Source organism: Lepidochelys kempii, chromosome 16 (assembly GCF_965140285.1).
Source record: "Lepidochelys kempii isolate rLepKem1 chromosome 16, rLepKem1.hap1, whole genome shotgun sequence".
Taxonomy (NCBI): Eukaryota; Metazoa; Chordata; order Testudines; family Cheloniidae; genus Lepidochelys; species Lepidochelys kempii.
The window spans coordinates 19,921,626-19,945,408 of NC_136395.1; the positions used below are offsets into that span (position 1 = coordinate 19,921,626).

Consider the following 23,783-nt stretch of genomic DNA (forward strand, 5'->3'; position numbering starts at 1 on the left):
ATAAGCTTTCGTGAGCTACAGCTCACTTCTTCAGATGCATATCGTGGAAACTGCAGCAGGCTTTACAATTCTCTTCCCAGGGCCTCCTGCATTCTTTGGATTGCAAGCACCTCAGGCCAACAACTGTCTTACTGTGTGTCTTGTACAGAGGTCAAGCACGCTGTTGACACATGTTCAGGAGCAGTGATCACAGTCTGTGCTCCAAGGAGCTTGCAGACAGGACGGCGCACATGCCGCGATGTAGAGGGAGTGGTTTCAGTGGGCGTACGTTCCTTCTGCTGCCCTTATTTATCCACGATGTCTGTGCTTTTCGTTTTATTGTGCAGGTGTCTGTGGGAGGCTCTTCCTCAACTCCACCGGGGTCATCAACATGACTGGCCTGCAAGTCAGTGACTGCACGGTTTCCATTGGACGCCCCTTGGGGGAAGTGGTAACAGTCCAGGTGCTGGAGAGCTCCCTAAACTGCAGTGCAGGTATGTTCCAGAGCCTGCAGAGCTCATCCATGGCAGGGGACTTTCAGAAACCTGCGCCTGCCTCCTCCTTGTTACTTCTGTGTAAACTTTTGCTGGTAGTCCACAATTCTAATCTTGCTCCTTAAAATATCCTTGTGGTTTCATTTAGATACCCGATTATTCTTCGCTTCTTTTCTTGAACTGTTATGTAGCACTGTTGTGTGCTGTTAAACAGCTGCTGTGTTCCATGCCAGAGGTGCTGCATTTTATTGATGGGTGACGTGGTCGGAAAGCGATTTCTTAGATCTGTGAAGTAGATGCCTATCTGTTGTATCCGACTGTGATGTCACGACAGAGTGTGTGTTCTCATGTAGTTGTATAGTTTAATAATCCATGAGGTGCAAGCTTGCAAACAGATGTCACATGGGAATATGCAGGCTCCTGCTGAGGCCTTGGCGTGACTCTTGGCCCTTTTCCAGTCAGTTTTTTGCATCTGTCTTCCTCAAAGGGTTTACATCTTTGATTGACAGTTGCTGTCCATTAAGGTCTGTCCTTGGCTGTGTCTTCAGAGTTATCACTAGTTATGCCCCAGAAGGTCAGACTCTGATTAAGGGAGTCTTTGAAGTGTTTTCATTGACCATCCCTCCTGCACTTTCTGAATTTCAGCTCACCATAGAAAACTTTTTTTCGGGAGTCTATCATTGCCCACTCTGACAGCATGACCTCTCTTTCTAAGCTTTGTTTTGGCGATCATTGCCTCAACGCTAGTTGGTTTTCCTTTTTTCATGGATGTTAACCTTTGAGACTTTCCTTGTAAAAATACTTTGTGGTAAAAGGGTCCTTTATCACTATTTAATTTTATTACAGGGGATATAGTGCTGTTTTCTGGACGGAGGATGTGGTGGACAGGCTGTAAGAAGCTGACGGTGTCATCCGTAAACTCCAGGACCAACACATTGATGGTGAGGCAGCGCCTCCTGCTGCCAGGGAATGGTGTAGTTCTTCAGTACAACAGCAAAGCAGCGGCAAAAAAATATCACCAAGGTACTTTGCTGAACTCTTCACTGGGGCTTTTGGGCAGGGGCAGGGAAAGCAAGGCCCACTGAGTTTCACTGTGCAGTTCATGGCTGCCCATGGAGACCCAAGGGCCCAGAGATGTTGCTCCTTCACCAGGGGCCCATAAGGCCTCTCAGTCGTCTCCATTGGCTGTCCTTCCATATTGAAGATGGGTCCCTGCAAGATGCTTGCACATGCTTTGAGATCCCCGTCTGGAGTGCACTGGGGAAATTTGCTGGACACATGCTTTATTTTGTATGGACGTACCCAACACAGTTTGCTTTCTCTCCTACCCCACTTCCCCATCCCAGACTGTGATGTGCAGCTGTTTGGACCCTGGGGTGAAATAGTGAATCCCGGACAGTTGCCAGACCCAAAACAACGAGTGGCATGTCGGACCTTTATCAACGTGGCTCCACGGTATCGCATAGCCATCCATGCCCTCTACATGGACCTGGGGACTGAAAACAATCAAACACACTCCAATTACATCTCGGTGAGACATCAGCCTGGGGCGGGGCACCTGTAGGGCACGCTTTTCCCCTCATAGGCCCTGAGAAGTTTGCTTCTACATTCGAGGTTCAAAGCACCCTGGAAATCATATAGGGCCAGATTCTGATCTCAGTTACACCAGTGTAGATCTGGAGTGACCCCACTGAAGTCACTGGGACTCTGCCCCCAACTTTTGTGACTTCCCATTCTGTGAGTACCAGGTCCCCTGAACTATTGATGCGCTTCCCTGATGGGTCCTGGCATAGCAACAACAGTGCTCTTGTTTGAAAGAGGCAGACTGCTATGCGATTGTGATTCATTCCTTTCTTTGTTCAGATACGCGATGTGAGTGCCATGAAGACAACAGTGTTTCATGGGAAACAGATGTTCTTCTGGGAATCGACGGGTAGCCGGGCTGAAATTGAATTTCATGAAGGCTTTACAGAAGATCGTGTCAGTTTCCGAGCAGTGTACTGGGTCAGAGAGCCCAGATAAATGGAAACAAGGGGCACCGCAACCAGGGAGGCAGTGGATCAATTAGAGTCAGGACACCCAGCTCTGCCACTGATTCACTGTTTGACTTTGGGCAAGTCATTTAACCTCTCTGCCGCAGTTTCCCCATCTGTTTAATTGGAATAACAATACCTGTCTCCTTCACAGGGCTGATCAGTTAATATTTGTAAAGCACGTGGAGATGCTCAAGTGAAAGGCATTATATAGATGTCAAATATTATAATTCTCTTAAAAGCTTTTTCCTGTCTCTCCCAACTAGCACTGAGACTACTTAGCTGCCTGAAACGAATGACTTGGAGACTGAAGCCCAAGTCATGACTGTGATTTAATGTCATCTTGTTAGAAGGGTCTCGTCTGCCACAGGGCCTCAGCATCCACTGATGAAGATGTAGATTAGAGTAGTTAGTAAAAGTCAGCAGCTTAACCCTTTAGCATTTTCCCTTTTGGCCAATGATACGAATGTGTGTCGCAGGCGGAGAAGCCATTCGGAATTGATGGACCTGTTACTCCTTTACACTCTGGCAGTGTACAAGGACCCTAACGTTTACAGCCACTTTACTGTCCGAATGGTGGAAAGGGGCCTTATGCATAAATGAGAACAGGGCACTACATGTCCTCTAGCAATAATAGTATTTCCCAATAATTAGGTAGAGAACTTGTCCTGCTAATGATGAATTTGGTGCACAATATACTCTGGCCAAGAGTTCCACAGGGTAACTGTGCGTTGTGTGAAGAAATTCTTCCTTTTGTTTTAAACCTGCTGCCTGTTAATTACCTTTGGTGACCCCTGGTTTTTGTGTTATGAGAAGTAGTAAACAACACTTCCTTATTTACTTTCTCCACACCAGTCATGATTTTATAGACCTCTGTCATATCCCCCATATAATTGTCTCTTTTCCAAACTGAAAAGTCCCAGTCTTATTAACCTCTCCTCATATGGAAGCTGTTCCATACCCCTGATCATTTTTGTTGCTCTTTTCTATATCTTTTTCAAAATCATGAGTCAGGCCTCAAAAATCAAGATGTTGGCTCAAAAATCATGAGCTTTTAAAAAAACCCAAAATGGATGTTGGGTTCTTTTTCATTGCTTTCTGGTTTCTGAACCTTTAGGTGGCAGTTGGTTCATATTTTCAAGCTTTTCTCTGCAGCCATGAGAGCCAGAAACTTTTGTAAAAAAACAGAGCTGAGATTCTAATGCACTCCCTTGATTCCAGGAGCAGGGGCCTTAAGAAAAACTCCAAATATTGTGAGATGCCTGATAGAATCGTGAGAGTTGTCAACGCCACATTTAAAAGGTGCTTTCCTCCTGTCTCAAATGTGAATGGGAAGATTTCCAGGAAGACAAGAGATTTGGAAAGCCTTGTTGAAACACACAGCAAAATCCCTTTTCACCAGAGGGGGAAACACTTTAAGAACTGCCCCATAAACTTAAATCCTAACTGAGGGACTCTCTTTCCAAATGACTGAGATTTGGCAGCTCTGGAAATCACTGAACACTAACTGCCAGAGAGAAGAGAGGTGGGGTGAAGGGTGGAGTGGGAGTTTCCCTGAATCCCTGCCAACCCAATCCCTTCTAATCAGCCTTAGCTCAGTACGTTTTTTGTTTGCATATACAGACCTCCGTCATGTCTCCTACCTATTCACTTGGTCTGACAGACCTGGATCCTGCCCTCGCACACTGGCCACCTTGGCAGCATGTCCTAGTAGTTAGCGCAGGGCACTAGGAGTCAGGATTCCTGGTCCTGCTTCTGGCTTTACCACTGACATATTCTATGTAACCTTAGGCAAGTCCGTTCACCTCTCTGATGAAGCAAAAGTGCAGAGACATGCACAAGAATGAAACACGCGAGTGGAGAAGACCGAGTTCGCCAGAGTTGTTGAACCCACATGGAAGTAGGAGCTCATGCCCGTGGGAGAGGTGTGCGGTTGGGGGGTCTGAACACAGGACGTCAAGGAACGCCTGTGTTCCCATAGTGGCTATTAGAAACGAGCCCTCTGTGGTTCAGGGCGAGCTGAAAGACGCTTTTTAAACGCAAGGTAGCAGCCCGTCTGCACCCAGGCGCACACAGGCAGCCTCACAGGCATGCTTTGGCACGTGCACTCGCCGAGGTGCCTACACGTACACACACCAGTGTGCACACACGCACCCCTATGGCCACCCCTGCTCACTGTGCCTCGCTGGGGCCAGGCAGGGCCCTGCCCACTGTAGCTGTGTCATGAGAGGGTGACATCAGCGTCCTCCCTCTCGGAAGGGAGGGGACCCATCATGCAGCACGCAGGGAGCTGGGGAAACTGCTGCTGCTGGGGACAGAGGCTCTCCATTGTCAGCAAGAACAGAGCAGCTGTCAGGGGCCAGGCCGGCTCCATGGGGCGGTGGTGAGGGGCCCCGCCGCAGGACGGGTGTCAGGAGCTGTCACTGACTCTTCTGGGTGTTTGTGTGTGGGGGGGGGGAGGAAGGGGGGTCCCCTTCTGCTGTGGCTCAGGTGCAAAGGGGGGGCTGCCCCTAGCCCCTGAGGAGGGGCCACACAATGAGCTCCCAGGAGGATCAGTTCCAACAAGCAACCCCTGCCCCGGCTGCCTCCTCGGCGGACGATGACATGACCTGGTGGTACAAGTGGCTGTGCAGGATCGCCGGTGTCATCGGGGGCGTGTGTAAGTAGCCCTAAGGTCCTGCTTGCCGGTGCCCCTGGAATAACCTCCAGGGATGGGCCGTCCTGGGTCAGCTGTGCTGGCCTGTGCCCGCCTGCCAGTGACTGGCGATGAAGGTCCGAGCAGCAATTATCTGTCTGTCTGTCTGATCACAGCCAGGCAAAGATCCAGAAGCACATTGTCTAGGTGTGGGAATCAGAGTGATTTTAACCGGAGCCTACGTTGTGCACGCTTTCATTGTTTAACCCGCCTGGGCCTCACTGTGAAGCACTTTGGGATCCTGGTGGAGGAACGTCATTCTCCGTATAAATTATTACGCTTGTGCCAAATTGTGACGTTTCCCCTTCAGGTGGAATGCCCTGGGAGGCAATGGAAACAGGGTGTGAGGCCCCGATCCTGCAATGTGTAGCAGGCAGATGGATGGCACTTGGACTTGAATGGGGATCTGCATGGGCAAAGCAATCCGCGTGCAGTTTGCAGACTCAGGGGTTGGTTCATTGTTGTTATTGACCATTCGTTGCTTATATATATCCACTTTTTCTTTTCCTTGCTGATCTGCTGGTTTCACAGTGGTTTTGTGTACCTGTGTTTGCTTCTGTTATTACTAACCCCTGAATAGAGACCCCAAAAGGATAATATTGGGCCTTTTTTTTTTTTTTTTTAATAAGGGATTTTATCTTTGAAACAAACAGAAGGGAGATGGAACAAAGCAGGAGAACTGTGCTGGCTTGTTAAATACTTGCCCCTGAAATTAACAATCTCCCATGGAAAGAGTCAAGGCATCATTGGGTCATACTGGGTTGTGCTGCTCCATGGTTTGACAAGATGAATAGATCTTAAAGCCAGAAGGGACGGTTACGATCACCGTGTCTGGCCTCCTGCCTAGCGCAGGCCGGAGAATTCCACCGGCTGCCTGTTCCTGCATCAAGCCCATCACTTCTGGGGAAGTGAGAGCGTGTCTCTGAGAAAGCACCCACTTTTGATTTGTTCAGTGTGTGCTGGAACATTTCATCCATTCCCTTTCTCTGTCTCCGCCTCCTCGGTTGGCTCTTGTTCTGGTGTCGGCACGGGTGGCAAGGTTTGCTTCAGTTCCTTTTGTTCGCCTGTGTAGAACGTGTTTGTTAACCTGAGGGTGTGCCGGGCTGGGGCTTCAGAACATGCTGCACAGCTGAGGCACGTTGGCACCTGCATTCCTGGTGTGGTGAAAGGATGTAACAGAGTTGCTCCTACTGGGTGAAATTCACCTGAGTGCACAGCGCTTCTTGCAAGGCCCTCCGTATCTTGCATACAGTCAGGAAATGTGCTGAAGAGTCTCCCCAGGGCTGGGAGGAGGAATCTACCTCACAGGTTGTGAGTGCTGCGAGAGCTACCTGGAGACTTCCACTCCAGCCTCTGTAGTTTCAGTGCAGCATACAGTCCTTGGCGAGCTGGGGTTTTTAGCAAGGGATGGTTGGGGGCCACAGAAATGCTCTGGGCTGAGGGTGCAGAGCTGAAGGGGACAGCTGGTATGTGCCACGGACAGCATTGCCAACTTCAAGCTTTAAAAAATCACCAGTGTGCTTTAAAAGTCATGAAATTGGGGAAAAAAAGACATTTGGGTTCTTCTGGCTTCTGAGCATTTAGGGCACACTCGGGTCACATTTCCAGCTTTTCTCTGCAACCAGGAGCACTCGAAATGTACTTGGTTTAAAAACATGAAAGCTGAGAGTCTCACCTATTCACATGATTCCAGGTGCTGGGGCTGTCCAACAAACGTCAGATTTGGCAAGAGTTGTGGTCAGCCTCTTGTGATCAGTAACAGTATTGCAAACAAACCAGGAAGGCTGGAAAATCCATGTATACACCTGGTAGTTTCTTCTCCTTGTGATTTTGCCAAGCAGGGAAAAAATATGCCGAGCGACTCTTGGGCAAGTAGGGTTAATGATAGGTAACCGAAGGGACAATTCTCTGAATCCCAAAGTTCTCTGAATCCCAATGCCAAAGTTAATGGCAGGTAACAGAAGGGACAATTCTCTGAATCTCCCATACTAACAACAATGTCTTTTCAAAGAGCTTCATATCAGGGAAGCAAAATAACAGAAGGCAGTTTTCCAGAGTGCAGGGAGACAACACAATTTGCTACAAGATTCTAGCCTTTGTGGGTCACTAAGAAATGGAACCAATTTATTCGTATTTTAGTTGATTGTATCCAGGCTGCTAAAAGGAGAGTTTGTTCATACAATGCCAGATTCATTCAAATGCAAAAGGGGTTTGTATTGTAATGGTTTCAAATGCTAGCATAAGGAGATTCAGCCCCAGCGAAGCTGTGACTGCTGATACCTGAACTTGGCCCAAAATGTATTAAAGACAGAACTGTCTGTTGGTAGGAGCAGGTGACTGGGGCTCAGGAAAGATGTGGACAAATTGGAGAGAGTCCAGAGAAAAGCAACAAAAATGATGAAAGGTCTAGAAAACATGACCTATGAGAGAAGATTGGAAATATGGGGTTTGTTTAGTTTGGAGAAGAGAAGACTGAGAGGGGACGTAATGATAGTTTTCAAGCCCATAAAAGGTTGTTACAAGGAAGAGGGAGAAAATTGTTCTCCGTAACCTCTGAGGATAGGACAAGAAGCAATGGGCTTAAATTGCAGCAAGGGTAGTTTAGGTTGGACATTAGGAAAAGGTTCCTAACTGTCAGGATGGTTAGGCACTGGAATAATTGCCTAAGGAGGTTGTGGAATCTCCATCATTGGAGATTTTTAAGAGCAGGTTGGACAAACACCTGTCAGGGATGGTCTAGATAATACTTAGTTCTGCCATGAGTGCAGGGAACTGGACTAGATGACCTTTCGAGGACCCTTCCAGTCCTATGATTCTATGAATTATAGAGGAGTGAATTCTTCTGCTAAGAGTTCATTTTAGCTCCACGTTCTCTGGATGCTCCTTTGCCATTCAGCAAATTAGTTAATTGACTAAGCACCAGACCTGTCCGTCTTCCACACCACAAATCCCAGCAGACGTTTTCATAATTGAAAAGCTCTCCGTGGCCTAGAACTGGAAAAGAAATCTCAGCTGACAGCTCTTTGTTCCCCCTTGGCATCAACAAGAGTGAAAGAACAGTTTGGTCATGGGTGCTGGTACACTGAGGGCTAAAACAACCTCTTGCTTAGCTGAGAGTTGTACAGAGGCATTCTGCAGTCAGGTTTGTTTTGGGGGTGGGTCCTCATAACAAAGAACTCCCAAACCATAATTGTTTTTAAATGTATTCCAAGAATTTATTAGCCCTGATATCTAGTCCAAATTTGTGCTCGGATTATAGCATTCTGCCCTCTAAATTCTCTCTGTGCTTTCAGCTGAATGTGGGAGCTTTCTAAATTTCCTGTCCTACACTGTTGTGTAGTGTTGCTGTGAGTGGTGAATATCAGCTGCTGTGTTCCACTCCAGAGGAAGCTGTGTTTCTGTGGTGGGTGAAGTGATCCCTGTATATAACTGGTCTATCGGTTTGAAAGTGCTTTCGGATGACAGATGCTATGTGGCTGTTAAGTGGTTCCTACTTATGATAATCATGCACTTTCTTGTGGGCAGCGTGAGTGCCTGAAGCTCTGGGTTTAACTGCCCACCTCCCCTGCTCACAATCTGGTGCTTTTATCTGCTAAGATGTATCAAGGACAAGCAGTAGAGCTGTCTATGCCCTGTCCTTGTGCCAGCAGCTGGTTCCACTAGCCCTGCCTGGAGCTCTGGTTGCAGTGGGAGCGCACACATGTCTCATCAGCAGATAGTTTAGGAAGATTAGAATAAGTCATCTCCTGAACCCTGAGGGCTGTTTCCATTTCCTCTGAGTGCATGTATCCTTAGGGGATAGGGCACTGGACTGAGCCTCAGAAGACCCTGGTGCTGGACCGGGCTCTGCCACTGGTTTGTTGAGTGACCTTGGGGAAGTCACGCCACTGCTTTGTGCCTCAGTTTCCCCATCTGTGAAATGAGGATAATGATACCTCCATTGTAAAGCAGCACTAGATAAGAGTTGTTATTATTTCTCCTTTGACTTTTCTTCTCCCCGGCTGACCTCTCACACTGAGTCTTCATTATCTTTGGAATGTGTTAGTCTCCTTGAAATACCCCTAACAGACCCTTTTAGAAAATCGTACTGCTTAGTGTTTCCCAAAGGGTGGGCTCCAACGGCAGAGCACAGGAAGTCCTGAGTTCTCAGTGTGATACTGACTCACTGGGTGAATTTGGGCAAGTCAATTTGCCATCCTGTGCCTCAGTTTCCCCATATGTGGAAGGTGCTAATTATAGTGGGTTGTGAGGGTTCATTAATGATTGCTTTAAAAACTCCCCCACATTGCTCTCTGTTTTCTAAGATGAGGTACAACCACACGAGACACACCACAGGCAGGGCAATGACCCCTGTGGACTCTCACCTATGGAAATCCTTAACGCTGAGTAGGTCACAGCTTTCAAATACAGAGAGACGCCAAAAGAAAAGGAGGACTTGTGGCACCTCAGAGACTAACCAATTTATCTGAGCGTAAGCTTTCGTGAGCCACAGCTCACTTCATCGGATGCATAAAGTGGAAAATACAGTGAGGAGATTTATATACACACAGACCATGAAAAAATGTGTGTTTATCATATACATTGTAAGGAGATTGATCACTTAAGATGAGCTATTACCAGCAGGAGAGTGGGGTGGGGGGAGAGAAAACCTTTTGAAGTGATAATCAAGGTGGGCCGTTTCCAGCACATTAGGAGTTAACAAGAACGTCTGAGGAACAGTTGGTGGGGGGTGGGGGGGAGGGAGGAATAAACAAGGGGAAATAGTTTTACTTTGTATAATGACTCAACCACTCCCAGTCTCTATTCAAGCCTAAGTTAATTGTATCCAATTTGCAAATTAATTCCAATTCAGCAGTCTCTCCTTGGACTCTGTTTTTGAAGTTTGTTGTTGAAGAATAGTCACTTTTAGGTCAGAAATCGAGTGACCAGAGAGATTGAAGTGTTCTCCGACTGGTTTTTGAATGTTATAATTCTTGACATCTGATTTGTGTCCATTTATTCTTTTACGTAGATACTGTCCAGTTTGACCAGTGTACATGGCAGAGGGGCATTGCTGGCACATGATGGCATATATCACATTGGTTAAATGTGCAGGTGAACGAGCCCCTGATAGTGTGGCTGATGTGATTAGGCCCTGTGATGGTGTCCCCTGAATAGATATGTGGGCACAGTTGGCACCGGGCTTTGTTGCAAGGATAGGTTCCTGGGTTAGTGGTTCTGTTGTGTGGTGTGTGGTTGCTGTGAGAGACACCAGTCATTTGCATTGCATGGGCTACAAAAACCAGCACCCTCTATACTAACCTTTAGAGACCCTATTTTAGCTGGAGTTTTGTTTAGTGTCATTATTTCTTATTGAGCCAGCCGCTGATTCTGTCCTACACTCAGGCCATGCAGCCCCTCCTCCACACCTGGGCTCTGGTTACCCTGGGCATAAAGGTAGCCTCTTATTGTTAATTGAGGAGACTGACTGTATCAAATGCAGGTGACATTTTGCAAGTTTAATGAGCTGCTAGGTAAATGCATGCACTGCGGGCTCACAAACTGCCTGCTGGCTCCTCTTCTTGCATTACATACTCAAGGCCTCGTGGGTTATTTTGAGGCTTGTTTTGTCAAACAACTGCTTCCATATCTTCAGAAAGAGGGCCAGGTTCTGCTCTGGGTTCCACTCATGTCTGTCCAGAGTATCTCTGGATAAGTCCCTATGACTCCAGAGGAATCACTCTGAATTTACAGCGCTGTAGATGAGAGAGGAATTTGGCCCATTTGTTAGTTCTTGTTTCTGCCTTCAGTTTGTTGCAGACTGCAGCTATTTTTTCATTTCAAAGTAGCTTGTTGTTTACCTCGGGGCCAGTTACACATGACTCGAGATTCTTCAGCAAATAAAAACAGAGGCTCCCTTAAAATGACTTAATTTAAAAGCAAACACACTGGGGTTCTGTGTAACCCTGAACGTCCATAGAAACACAAGCCTGAAGGACGAGTGTCCTAAGCCAAAGGCACCCCGTGTTCTTGTCTTAGCCAAATTGGGAGCCGAGCCTATCTCCTACATCCCAATCATTCTGGCCATTATCTCTCCCCTTCAGTGTGGATTGGTATACGTAGTTGTTATTCATATCATAGTAGAGGCTACAGGTGGCAATTGAAATCAGGGCCCTATTGTGCTAGATGTTGTACATACAAGTAATGGGAGATAATCCCTGACCTAGGGAGTTTAATACAGACTGAAGAGGGAAAGCACAGGTGCAGAGACTTGCCCAAGGTCACGCAGCAGGTCAGTGACCGAACCAGGATTCGAACCCAGATCTCCTACCTGCTAGGTTAGTGTTCTGTCCACTAGATCACACTGCCACCTCTGTGTGCTTCATGGTTTATTTTTCACATGAATTAAAATCAATCTCTTTGCTTTTAAGCTTGTGCACTTGCCGGCCTTTGGAACTGCGTGACCATCAACCCCCTGAACATAGCGGCTGGGGTGTGGATGATGTAAGTACGCTTGTTCTTCCCTCTTTGCCCCAGCGCTGCTGGTCTCCACTTTTGAATCACCATTTAGCAGTGGCAGGCGGTAGAGCTGCGTTTTGTGGGCAAATAACTCTGCACTTGCATTTTGTAATGGCTGCCTACCGCTGCAAGAGATCACTGTCTGTCTCATGGGACGTGAGGGTCTCGCCCTCACTGATGTGTGAGGCAGCTGGGGTTAGCCTAGTGTACTGATCTTCCCCGGTCTTGCCGTCTGCCACTATCCGGAGACTCTTTTCCAGAATAAAACGGGCATCCTGCATGCAAATAAGCGGGGTCCCTTCCTGAAGCGCCATCGGTTGCAGATGTCGTACAGGCTTCTATGTCTGCCGCCACAAAGCTTGTGCGCAAACCCTGGTGATCACCAGCAAGGCTTCGGGCCAGATACGGCTTGAAGTAGCTGCCCTGGTGACCTAAACTGCCCAAGTGACACGTGGGGAGTAGGCAGTAAAGCAGTGTAACCTGCCACTCATGGAGGGGATGTGCAGCAGGAGATTAACAGGAGAGTGTAAGGTCAAGTGTGTGCGGATTGGGCCTTTTCACCCAGTTTGGACCAACCTGTAACTTACGCCCCCATTTACATGGCTGCTGAGCTAGGCTTTCAGGGCATGAGTCTCGGTTGTGCTAGAGTTTCATGCTCCATGCAACTGAGGGGTGGCGCTGTCTCTAACTTACCCTGCCTAGCTTGTTCGCCAGGGTCATCCCCCTTCCTCAGGATTGCTGGAGCGCACTACACTGGCTCCATGCCACCCGGGGGGTCCCTGTCTGAAAGGGGGAGTCCCACGTGGCCACTGGAGCAGAGGAGGAGGCAGAATCTGGCCCCAGGTAATAAAATCTCTCTGACTGTTAAGAATCGGAGCTGTTCGGCTCATTGACAGATGTGTGAATGGGACCCCGACCGGGAGACTCGAGTTCCCTCTCCGGAGCATGCTGATGGCTTAACCCTCTTTTGCTTTGTTTTGAAGGTTAAATGCCTTTATCCTGTTCCTGTGCGAAGCTCCATTCTGTTGCCAGTTTATCGAATTTGCAAACGCGGTGTCTGCGCGGGCGGATAAACTGCGGCCCTGGCAAAAAGCTGCCTTCTACTGTGGGTAAGGACTGATGGCTGGCTCCAGCTGTGGGCCGGAGAGGGGGCAGGCAAAAACGAGGCTGGCAGAGGGGTTGGACGGGTGGTTTAGTGGGCTTTGGCCCTGATTGGTGGGTTTGGTGGCCTGTGATATACGGACGAGAGGATCTGGTGGTCCCTTTCGGCCTTGAACGCTAGGGATACGTCTACACTGCCCCTGGAAGCAGCCTCCCGGCCCAGGCAGACAGACTTGCGCTAGCTTCTCTCGAACTACCATGCTAAGAAGAGCAGTGTAGAGGTTGCAGCCCTGCCAGCGGCTCAGGCTAGCCACCTGAGTTTGGACCCAGGGGGTCACACAGGCTTGGACTTGGGTGGCTAGCCAGAGCCATTGTCCCTATTGTGCTGGGTGTTGGACAGAACCAGGAAAAAGAAAAGGAGGACTTGTGGCACCTTAGAGACTAACCAATTTATTTGAGCATAAGCTTTCGTGAGCTACAGCTCACTTCATCGGATGTGAACCAGGAAATAGACCATCCCTGCCCTGGAGGATTTGAAATTACACCAGTCTCAGGGAGGTCATAATCAGGTCCTTGAGCTTTTCAGTCTGTGAACCTCAGGCACATTAAGGGCAAAGCCCTGAGGAAGGGGCTCCGCATAGCCGCGCCAGCCCAGGGAAGGGACTGTGCTCACAATTTCGGCCCTGCTTTCCCCTTGCTTTCAGAGGGAAATAGTCTGAGTAGCAGCTGATCACTGCCCACCCTGTGCCAGCCCAGCTGCACTGGCTGGCCTGTGGGTGGAGGAGCCACGGTTCAGCCCAACCCTGTGAGGAGGGTGCTGTGCTGGATTCAGCAGGAATCAAGGCAGAATCTGGCCCTTAGCGGAGAGGTCAGTCCAGGCGTCACAGAGAGCACGTGCATTGCTTCCAGGGAATGGAAGAGTGCAGCCACTCCCAGCTGGTAGAAACTGGGGCCTGCATTGGGTAGGGGTCTACTGAAATCGTGGAGAAATCACAGTTTTCATGGGTTGGCCATGGCATAAATAGCAAATTTCACGGATATGGTACTCAAAAAAAGTGTGATTTCTTCGCAGCGTTTCTCAAACTAGGGGCCCGGACCCAAAACGGGGGTCACAAGCCTGTTGGGCGTTGCGGTATTGCCACCCTCACTTTTCCACTGCTCCTGGTGGGTGGCATTGACTTCAGAGCTGGGCACCGGGCAGCAGCCGCCACTTGCTGCTCTGCCTTCCCAGCTGAGCGGCTGGAGACCAGATTTCACGGGGGGAGACCAGATTTCACGGTCCATGACATGATTTTCATGGCTGTGAATTTAGTAGACCCCTGATTATGGGACCGAGTTTGAATCTTCGCGTGAGCCATAGGCTTAAAGCGTGAATAAGAGAATAAAATTGAAAGAAGACTTGTCTGGGTTAAAGGTGTAGTGACCCTGGAAATATCAGCTCTATCTTATGTAAGGCTTAGGAACTAGAGAAAGCATGATTCATTGGACATCATGTACAGGGTTCAGAGGAACAGCCGTGTTAGTCTGTATTCGCAAAAAGAAAAGGAGTACTTGTGGCACCTTAGAGACTAACCAATTTATTTGAGCATGAGCTTTCGTGAGCTACAGCTCACTTCATCAGAAGTGTACAGGGTGTAGCCCTTAGCCTGCCTTTTCTGTCTTTGGTGAAGGTCCAGTAACCGGCAGTACTTAACTTGTTTGCTGTAGTGTAGAAGAAGTTAGGCTTTCAGAAGTTTGTTTGTCAGAGCTTTTTCCTTAGCCCTTTGGAGTTACACCATGACAGGCAGGAGCCTCCTGGGCCTGGATCTGATGTGAGTATTTTGGGCGGTACTCGTAGCTGTGTTGCTGTTGGGATATAGAAGACAAGTGTGCACTGACGTTGTGGGTGAAGTTAACACTAAGCGGCCTTTGAACTAATAAAAAAATATGTGTGTGTGCTAACTGAGTCATGGGAACTCTGAGTAAACTTCCAAGGGAAGTAATTTCCAACAGGGGCATACAGGGGAGCCCCATGGGGATTGTTTCGTGGCTGACGTTGTTTCTCTCCCCCAGGATGGCCGTGTTTCCAGTCATTCTCAGTCTGACGCTGACCACGTTACTGGGAAATGCTATTGCTTTTGCAACAGGAGTGCTGTATGGCTTGTCGGCGCTTGGCAAAAAGTAAGGAAGAAAGTGCTTTGTTTCACATGCAGTACAGCGGTGAGGCTGGCCCTGCGACCCTGGCTCTCTGCAGCAGAGCCATTTGGTCTTCAGCGGGGCTGGTGGGAGGCTGGGCAGTCAGTGTGGTGAGACTGGGGCCTGCGTGGGTGGTATTTAAATATACCTACAGCAGTCGAGGTTCGTGCAAACAGTTTGTGTGGCAGGATTTGGGGGCTAAGAGTGTTTCATGGAGAGCATATCTTTAGAAAGTGAACATCTTTCTGAGCACACTAGGAGAGCCAGGGTCAGAGCATCCTTGTAATGGGGTGCATTCACTGCTGGGGTGCCTCTTTGGGGCTGGGGATTAGTTCTCGCTGCATCTGGTGCCATTTTCCATAGGTTTCTCGCACTGTTGCCTCTCTCTCTCTCTCTCTCTCTCTCTCTCTCTCTGCGACTTGGAGTGCTCCCTCTTCGTGACTCAGCCCTCTGGTCGGATCATGATTTAGTCCTCCCCTTCCAGGGGGTCAAAGTCCCACTGGACAGGCTGTCTGTGTGCCATGTCAGGCAGTCTTCCAGTCCAAGCCCAGGCCCAGTGGCTCGTAGGGGAACTGCCTGCTACTTTTGAGTTCCAGCCCAGGGACTCTGTTTTTTGCAACCATGGTCTGATCAAACTCAGACGGTTCCTGTTTCCCTGAGCTCCTTCCTCCCTCACTTCTCTGTCTCTGGGCCCACCTCTGGGTTTGCCAGCTTGAGCTTCCTACACTCCCTGTGGCTCCTTGCCAGTCTCTGTAGTCCAGTGTGGGATTCCAGGGCTTACTTTCCCCCCACGACGCCTCCTTGTCCCTAGACAACTCCCATTCTCTGTAGGGAGTGACTGCACAGCTGCTCCCTGCAGCCTCCTCTTGCGCTCAACTTCCTGGCTTTGTAAAAGCCTAGCCGGGCTTCATCTTCAGCTAGGCTTTATCCAGCCCTGGCACTCCTCCTGGTGCAGCTTACAATGTTAATTGGCCCTTTTTAACCTTCTCAGGCCTTGTGTGGGGTGGACACCCCTGTCACAGCCCTAAATTCACAGGTGGGAGCTTTCAATATACCAATAAAGAATTTTCCCAGCATGTAAAGGGACCTTTTCAGGTTTGGAATCTTGTGGGTGTGTTTAAAAATCTCCTTGCCTCACCATGCTTTATATTATTAAAGCAGAATTTTGCCCCTCTGATTTTCTTTTATGCTGTTCGTTTGCTTTCTGCAACCCAAAGGAAATTCCCATTAGCTTCACTTTAACATTTCTGGTTAGTTTCATTTTCTAGTGCTAAGCCGGCATTTGGGCTGCAAACGCTGCTGCAGAACGTTTACAACCCCATGTGAAAACACGTTTTCACTGGCATTAAATGAAAATCACAGCTGAGAGCAGTTCTCAGTGACCCAGGCTCTATAAATCTTTGCCTTTTGTTGTTTACAAAACTTCAGTTGTGGAGTTAAATTGCCCTGGCTGAGATGACGGCAAATCCCAGCCCAAAAGCCAGATCTATTCAGATGGGGTTAGATTCTGCAACTGATCAGGTCAATAGTAAAACCCCACCCACTGATTCCAGTGGGAGCAGACCCAAACGCCTAAGGAGCCAGTAACGGGCTGTTCCTTTCATTCCCAGTCCTCCTCACCTGCCTGTCGTACCTTGTTGACTGTTGAGTTTTTCACTGTAGTTATTATTTACTCTTTGGACTCCGGTAGCACCAAGAGGTCCCACTCTGGATCAGGGCTGCCTTGTGCTAGGCACTGCACACACACAGAGGACAGTCTTGCCTCCAAATAGCTTATCTTCTAATGCTGTCCCTTCTCTCTGCAGAGGGGATGCCATTTCCTATGCAAGAATCCAGCAACAGCAGAAGCAAGCGGATGAGGAGAAGCTAACGGGGACTCTGGAGGGGCAGGTGCTGTAGAATTCCCTCCTGGGTAAACCTCCTGTGGAGCCACTTCCTGCTGACACTGAGACTTTAAAAACACCGTGGAAATCCCTTCTGACATGAATCTGATCACTCTTCTATCAATTCCTTGGTGAACATTCCAAACACTGCAGCAACTAGAATTCCAAGGGGCAGGAGGTGGCACCTTGCCTTCCAAAATAATCTGGAAAGAGCCTCAGATGGAGGCGTCTCAGTCTGTGAATATTGCACATTGCAACTGGAAGACGCAGGTTTCACTGGGAAGAAGCCTCCTGTGTGATTAGCTGCCCTGCCCAGCCCAGGTTATACCCAGCACCAAAGATCTGAAAATCCCTTTTTGCCACCAGGTGCGTGTGACTTAAATCTCAGCTGACTCTTCAAGTGCTGCTCGACAAAGCCGATAGCATGTACCCATTCCTCAGCAAGGTGCCTGGTTCACCATGGGGGATCGTGATGTACAGTGGGGTTTTTGCTGGAGAACATGTAGCGGGCCACGATTTCACTTGGGGGCTAGTCTGGGAATTGCCTGAGAAGAGATGGAAGATGTACCAATCACGGAAGCTCAGGAGCCCTGCAATATGGATACCTGGCTTCTGAAAGATGAATTAGGAACACTGGGCAAGCTCTTACCCTCCCAACTGAGATGCTTTCCCCCCTTTCCAGAGTGCACTATGGGGCCAGTTCCTGGTCCCACTGAAGTGATTGGGAGGTTGCCCATTGGCTCCGACAGGGTTAAAGTCTGGCTTTTTGTGCATTACAAGTCTTTAGTGGTGCTCTGTGGTACAGATTTTTAAGGGTGTACTATGCTAATCTAGGGTTTAACGATATACAACAATGCAGATGCCTGAATGGATTGTGTTAGGAACTAATTGATCCTTGGTGTTGCTTTATTTTAGGATTTTAGATTAGGGGCAGTTAGGTCAGGAATTACTGCTGTTTAGCAAAACACCTTTGAGAGCACAAAAGTAACTTAAGACAATAACAGACCTGCCGGAGACCTGATCGAAAGCCCACAGAAGTTAATGGAGACACTCTCGCAATCTTGAATGGATTTTGGATCAGGTCTTAATGCGTGTAAAGCACAACCTCCACATCCCTCTGAGTATAGCTGCAGGCAGCAGCTGCATTGTACAGAGGTCTTGAACCAGATCAGCTCCTCAGTTTGTCTCCGTAGGGATTTTTTTTTCTCCTGTTACCACTCACCCTTTCACTGGAGGAAAAGGGGAGTAAGAATTTCTTTCCCTCATCAGAAATGAGGGTAACATTCCTTGAGCTGAGCAGGATTTTGCTAGTCCTGCCCATTTAAACTGTGACTTACGTTAACTGGTATGAAGGAAGGTCCCTTGCTCAGGTGCCCAGATTCTGATTTGGAATCTTAAACCTCCTTAGGTGCTCTTGCTCCTACTGCCTCTCCACGCAGAGTCGGTACCTATGGATGTGGGACATATTCTTTTTTTCTGTCCCGCAACAATATTAGCATTTAGGCTCATGCCAAAAAGCAGGTGGCTTTCAGCCACCCATATTGTTGCTGTGTGGGCAGGTGGCATGCTTTTCCCTGCAACGTTGAGACGCCTCAGATCTGGGAAGCGTTCGACGCTGCATCCTCCTGGTAAAGTTTGCTTAGGATTCTCAAAGATGAACCAACTCACTTTATACCGTGGAATTTGTGGCCTGCTCTCCTAATGTTCTAACACACACGCACACACACATACACCCCTGTCCTATCATCATGTGTCACTGGGGGGGTACCCTGGCAGGCTGTAGTGTTTTTGCACAGTGAGGTGCATTCATTGCATGCAGCAGCATGGACACTGACAGCCCACTCCAGCTCGTATTGTTCTCCCCTAGTTAACTTTTCTATCCTAAGTTGCTGCTACTTTAAAGAGGCAGTGCTTGTAAATGGACCCTCTGACTAGTCCAGCTAGACACTACATACTGTTTGCAGCTGTTGCCTCCAACAGCATGCTTTGTGACCGTTTGATTTCCTTTTAAACTGGGAAAGTAAAGGCCTCATCCTGTCCTGGAGCCACTAGACAAAGCGCAGAGAAAAAGAACATTACTTCTAACCTGGTGCCTTGGAACTCTAGCCCGGATTCTGCGCTCTGAGTAATCCAGATTAGTTCCACTGAGCTCAGCGGATGACTCTGGAGTTACACTGGTTTAGCTGAGAGCAAAATGTGGCTCTTAGCTCGCAGAAGAAAAAGGCAACATAATAGCTTTGGGGTTTTAATAAGCTATAACTGTACACGGCACTTGAGAAGTCTTTACACATCCTACAGATGTAACCAAATGAATTCAATTGTTTGTCACTTCCTGTTTTACCCTTTTGCTGTGCACTGTTAAACTGCTGCCGGGTGCTACCCCAGAGGTGGCTACATTTTAGAGCAGGGCTTGAGGATTCTCGGTGGTGCAGTTTTGGGATCTTCCTGACAGGAAAAAAAAGAAAAGGCTCTTTAGTAATTAACATACATCATACCCACTTTCTACTTGGGCACACAGGCTCTGATCCTGCTCCCATTCAGCTCAGTGGTGAAACTCCCATTGACATCTGTGGTGCAGGATCAAATCCACATTCACCACTTTTGTACTGGGTGGACTACACAATGCACTTCTTCCATACAACAGGCTACATAAACGGTGCCCTAATCGCATTCTCCGTTTGATTCTCTTCTGGAGGGTATGGATCATTCTCAAAGTCCAGTTCCCTCTATTCTCAACCCTGACCCCTACACTCTGTTCTGATCATAGGTTTACATTGAATTTATTGTTTTGTTTTACTCTGTTGCTTTTTGTTCTGGTTGGGAACAGGAAGAATAATTTATTTTGGGGTATTTAAGTACTTCTGCTGGGACTGTTCTCATGGGACATAGAAGGAAACACTATTTCACAGAGGACAGTGTTTCGCCATAGTTCAAGGGCCTGTTTTGTTTAATTTCAGGTCTCTCTCTGGGCAAAGAGCGGAGCCCTAGCTACTGTAAGAAAATGCTCTGAACTACTATTTCAGCCTTTAGAGTGAGGGGCTGTTTATTACACACTCAGGAAAGGGATTCACCGACCAGATGACCTGTCGCCTTCCAGCTGCAGTCAGCGTGTGACATGATCTTTTTAAGTTGTGTTCACAGGATGGCTGAACAATCCAGTTCAGATACCGTTGTGGCTAGCACAGACCCTATAGTCACTGAGGTCAATGGCAAAACTTCCACTGACCTCAGTGGGATCAGGGTTGGGCCCTGGCTTGTGGGAAAATCAGACTGCCGGTTTTATTTTGCTGGAAGGCATGAGTGTGTGTATTGTAGGGTGAGCTGACGGTGCCTCCTAAGGTTATCGGGGCCAAAGCCTCAGCGGGTGCAAATTGGTGTCACTCCATTAAAGTCAAAGGAGCTTTGCAGATTTACACCAGCCGAGAATCTAGCACAGGGTTTATTGCACAGTCAGACAGACAGACTCGCAGACACGCATGCGTCCCTGCAGCTCAGTCTTCAGCAGCTATTTTCTTGTCCCCTCTCCCTAGGCTCTTAGTGCCTCCATCACTTTACATCACGCTCTGTGACTTGTCAACCCAGATGCCACTGAGTTTAATAAAGGGTCCGATCCCATGTTTGAGCCACCAGCTCTGTGTTCGAGGTGCGTTACCGTACATGGACCTTCCTGCACATGGAGCATTGACTTTCCGGGGTGTTTGTGTTACTAGGTAGCACGGCACCCTGGATAACTTGTACCACTAATGTCAGTGGGCCCTTCATGGCATGGATACCATACAGTGATTCTGTGTTTAAAGGATACCTCAGAATAAAACTGTGATGGAGCCTGTCATGTGACAGCAGCCCTGTCCTTTGAGCAGTCTGGACAGTGTCCCTATGCAAAATCTTTACTAGATTTAAAAAAAAAAAGTGTAATGTCCCACTGAGTAAATGGGACACTTGCACCGTTGATTTCAATGGGGTTTGGTGAAGTTAGAGTCGCATTCAGTAGAAGGATATCGCAGAGTAAAGCACATAGTTGCTGGCATAAATTAGTGGTGATTGCTTTGTTCTGTGAGTAGTAGCCTTAATAAAAGGAAATTAAAAGCAACGCAGATGCGATAGAATAACACTGAGTCTAATCTACACCCACAGAAGTAAGCCAGTGAAGGGACAAGGTCCTTCATTCACCATGCTGTGCCTAGACTCCTGTCAGTACGGGGTTTTCAGAAGGCCCCTGTTACAAAAACGTCCGAGCGCCTTTTGACCTTTACAGTATTTACTAAGATTGGCCAGCTTGCATGGTCTGATCTTGCTTCCATTGGTGTCAAAGGCAAAACTACCCCAGACCTCGGTAGGAAGTCTCATGAGATCATCCTGTGCTCTGAGCCCCAGTGTCTGGGGTCAGGCCCCAATTCAGCAAAGCACTTAGGCATGTGCTTAGGTCCCACTGACTTCAATGAGCCTTAAGAACAGGCTCCGAGTTAAGCACATGAATTGGAGCCATAAGGAGGTTTCTGTAAGGATGGAGTACAAGTCTTTGGCCAGAGTTTTCAAGTGTCCACTAAATTTGGGTGTCTCGAGACACCTAGGACCTGATTTCCAGAGCTGCTGAGCACCCACAGATCTCACTGACTTCAAGACCAGCCTGGGGCACCCAAAATTAGTGGATCCTTTTGGAAACTCGGGCTTTAAAGCCCAAGCCCCTCTTCGTGCTGCAGATGACCCTGTGATGGTTGTTATCATGGTTGTAGACTTCAGCAGGCTGACAACCCTCCTTCCTGCTGAATTCTGTGTTAGACGTGCCACATAAAGGGCTTTTAGGAGCAGCAGCAGTAAACACAGTTGTAGTTAGCCTGGCTCTGATCCTAGCATGGATAAGCAATTACTTTTGGGGGTGTAGATAAAACCCTGAAGATAACATTATGAATACAGTAGTGAGTAGATCCATTCCCAGTGCTGGGTGGTTATTAATAGTACTTGCTGAGCACTGTCAGCGGGTTGGGAGTTGTACAAGCATAGATGAAGTTCCAGTACCTGGCCCAGGGAGTACACAGTCTCAGTCCAACCCTGACGCTAACCCTTCAGACACTGGTGATGCGTAGGCTGAAGGCCCACACTTCAAGGGGTCTTTACAGACAAGGAACCTCTGTGTTCTGTGTGCGCTAGGTCATGCTGGAAAGGCCTCTCGGGAGAGAACTGACCAGAGGGCAGGAGGTTGTATAATGTGCAAATTACAGAGAGATGGGAATTCATTGGCTACAAAGAGCTTGGCATTGCAAACGAACGATACATAGGTACTGGGTGCAAATGTGCACACCACCACCAGACACAGTGCTGTCTGGGCAATTCTCGTTCCCAAAGTGCATTTGCACGGCGTAAGCAAAGTTACTAATCTCTCATCTATTTTATTCATAAAAGGTGACAGCACTGTATTTGCAAGCTCCATTTTCATCTGGGACAATTTTACACTGGGCATTAAAGGGAAGAATTGAAGCTTCATTTATACTGTGTATCCAGGCCTTGCTGCTCTAGAAGGTGGCGAGTGCTGGTTTTGTAAGACTAATTACTTGATTCTTTGTGTATGCAGTGAATAAAAGACCATTCTACCTCCGGAAAGAGCCACTGTGATTTCTGAGACTTTGAACTTAATAGAAGAACGTGGACCAACGTGGGTATAAAGGAAAAGAAGCTACACTCAAAGAATAAAGTTCTCATCATAGAGAACAACCCACCATCCTTCCCAGTTTTATACTCAGGCAGAACTCCCTTAGGCCAAATTCTGAGGTTCTTGCTCTGGCCTCACTCACTCTTGACTCAGGCAAAATGCCCACTGGCTTCCATGAGCATTTCAGAGACTTCAGGATTTGGTCCGTATGCATTTGAGATGGAAGAAGTCTTGGGCAGGACTTCCAAAGGTGCTGAGCATCCGTGACTCAAGTGAGAGCTGCAGGGAACCCTTAGTGCTGGGTCACACTTAATCAAACCCTAGCCAGTGCATGGTAGATACGGGCCTGAGCTGCAAAGTTTGGGTCTGGATCTGAAATTTCCTGAAGTTCAGAGGAGTTTGGATCTGGAATTCTGGTTTTGACCCATCTCTACCTTCTACTCATCTGTCCCATGCAGTGTGAAATGTCTCATCTGGTGGGAGTTCCACCGCTGACCGTGGGGTGGGGACTGTTCTCCAGTCTAATACAGGAGGTCTCAGTATTAGGAAACCTTTCCTGATATCCAGCCCAAATGTACTATGCCTTAATTTCCTCCCTCTGCTCCCAGTTCCAGTGCATTGAGGTGTACTAGTAATGGAAGGGAGCAGGCAAGTCAGTGAGTCAGCTGCGGATACAGTGTTCATGTGGCTGGATGAATGGTTGGACAGTCAGTCCAAACCTGGGTCTTTGCTGTTCTGGAAACTCCAACTTCCTTTGGTATGGGCTGCCGTTCAAAACCTTTACAAGCTACTGGCATGGTTGTGTTTAACCCAGGGATAGTGTGGGTATTGGCTGGTGCTATAGTGAGACCATCAGCCTGCAAGAGACTGGGGTAGCCCTGTGGTGATGTTGCTGAGGATGGTGGTGGCAAGGTGTTGCTAACCATGTGTAGCTGAAATCTCAAAGATGGGAGGGCCAATACATCTCCAAGAGAGGCGTTCCCCTGCCTCCTTCAGTGGCTGAACATGGGAAGAAAACCAGCTCTCATGCCCACTTTGTTAGAACAATCCCTGGCAGGAGAAGGACCTGTCTGTAGCTACAGCAAAAGTATTGTCTGCACCTAATGTGTCTTCCTGCAGTAGGGCAGCTGCACTAGCTCTTAGTTTTTGTTTCTATTCCCTTTCTTTGTTCTGTTCTAAGGGTCCTTTCTGTGTGGACTGCATTTGGTCTCACTCCTGTTTATTAGGCATCTGGTGTAATGTGCATTTTTAGCAATAAAATGTGGCAGCTTTTTATAT

At 48.1% G+C, this 23,783-nt stretch overlaps 2 protein-coding genes across 3 annotated transcripts in view; both read left to right on the plus strand.

Annotated features, from left to right (window-relative positions):
• Positions 1-3,464, plus strand: part of ADAMTS13 (ADAM metallopeptidase with thrombospondin type 1 motif 13) — a 33,419-nt gene extending 29,955 nt beyond the window's left edge. The window contains exons 29-32 of the mRNA XM_073314814.2: positions 327-473; positions 1,320-1,496; positions 1,820-2,004; positions 2,337-3,464. Coding sequence (XP_073170915.2) covers positions 327-473; positions 1,320-1,496; positions 1,820-2,004; positions 2,337-2,495 — 668 coding nt within the window. The 3' untranslated portion in view covers positions 2,496-3,464. The remainder of the gene's footprint in view (positions 1-326; positions 474-1,319; positions 1,497-1,819; positions 2,005-2,336) is intronic.
• Positions 3,465-4,965: 1,501 nt separating this feature from the next.
• Positions 4,966-23,767, plus strand: CACFD1 (calcium channel flower domain containing 1). 2 transcript variants are annotated; one of them, XR_012155239.2, is made up of 6 exons: positions 4,966-5,165; positions 11,612-11,684; positions 12,683-12,808; positions 14,853-14,960; positions 16,781-17,224; positions 22,428-23,767. XR_012155239.2 is itself a non-coding variant. In XM_073314207.2 (5 exons), exons 1-5 carry the CDS (start codon positions 5,042-5,044, stop codon positions 16,872-16,874), a joined length of 525 nt encoding a protein of 174 aa, XP_073170308.2. In that variant the 5' UTR covers positions 4,966-5,041; the 3' UTR covers positions 16,875-23,767. The 2 variants fall into 2 exon arrangements, 1 of the variants encoding a protein (XP_073170308.2); XM_073314207.2 differs by having other exon boundaries at positions 16,781-23,767.
• The last annotated feature ends 16 nt before the right edge of the window (positions 23,768-23,783 follow it).

Bases quoted from the DNA above. Each gene is read 5' to 3' on its own strand.
- CACFD1 (XM_073314207.2), top strand. From the start codon at position 5,042: ATGAGCTCCCAGGAGGATCAGTTCCAACAAGCAACCCCTGCCCCGGCT. The intron at 11,685-12,682 runs GTAAGTACGCTT...TTTGTTTTGAAG, and splicing joins GCGGCTGGGGTGTGGATGAT to GTTAAATGCCTTTATCCTGT. The intron at 12,809-14,852 runs GTAAGGACTGAT...TCTCTCCCCCAG, and splicing joins AAAGCTGCCTTCTACTGTGG to GATGGCCGTGTTTCCAGTCA.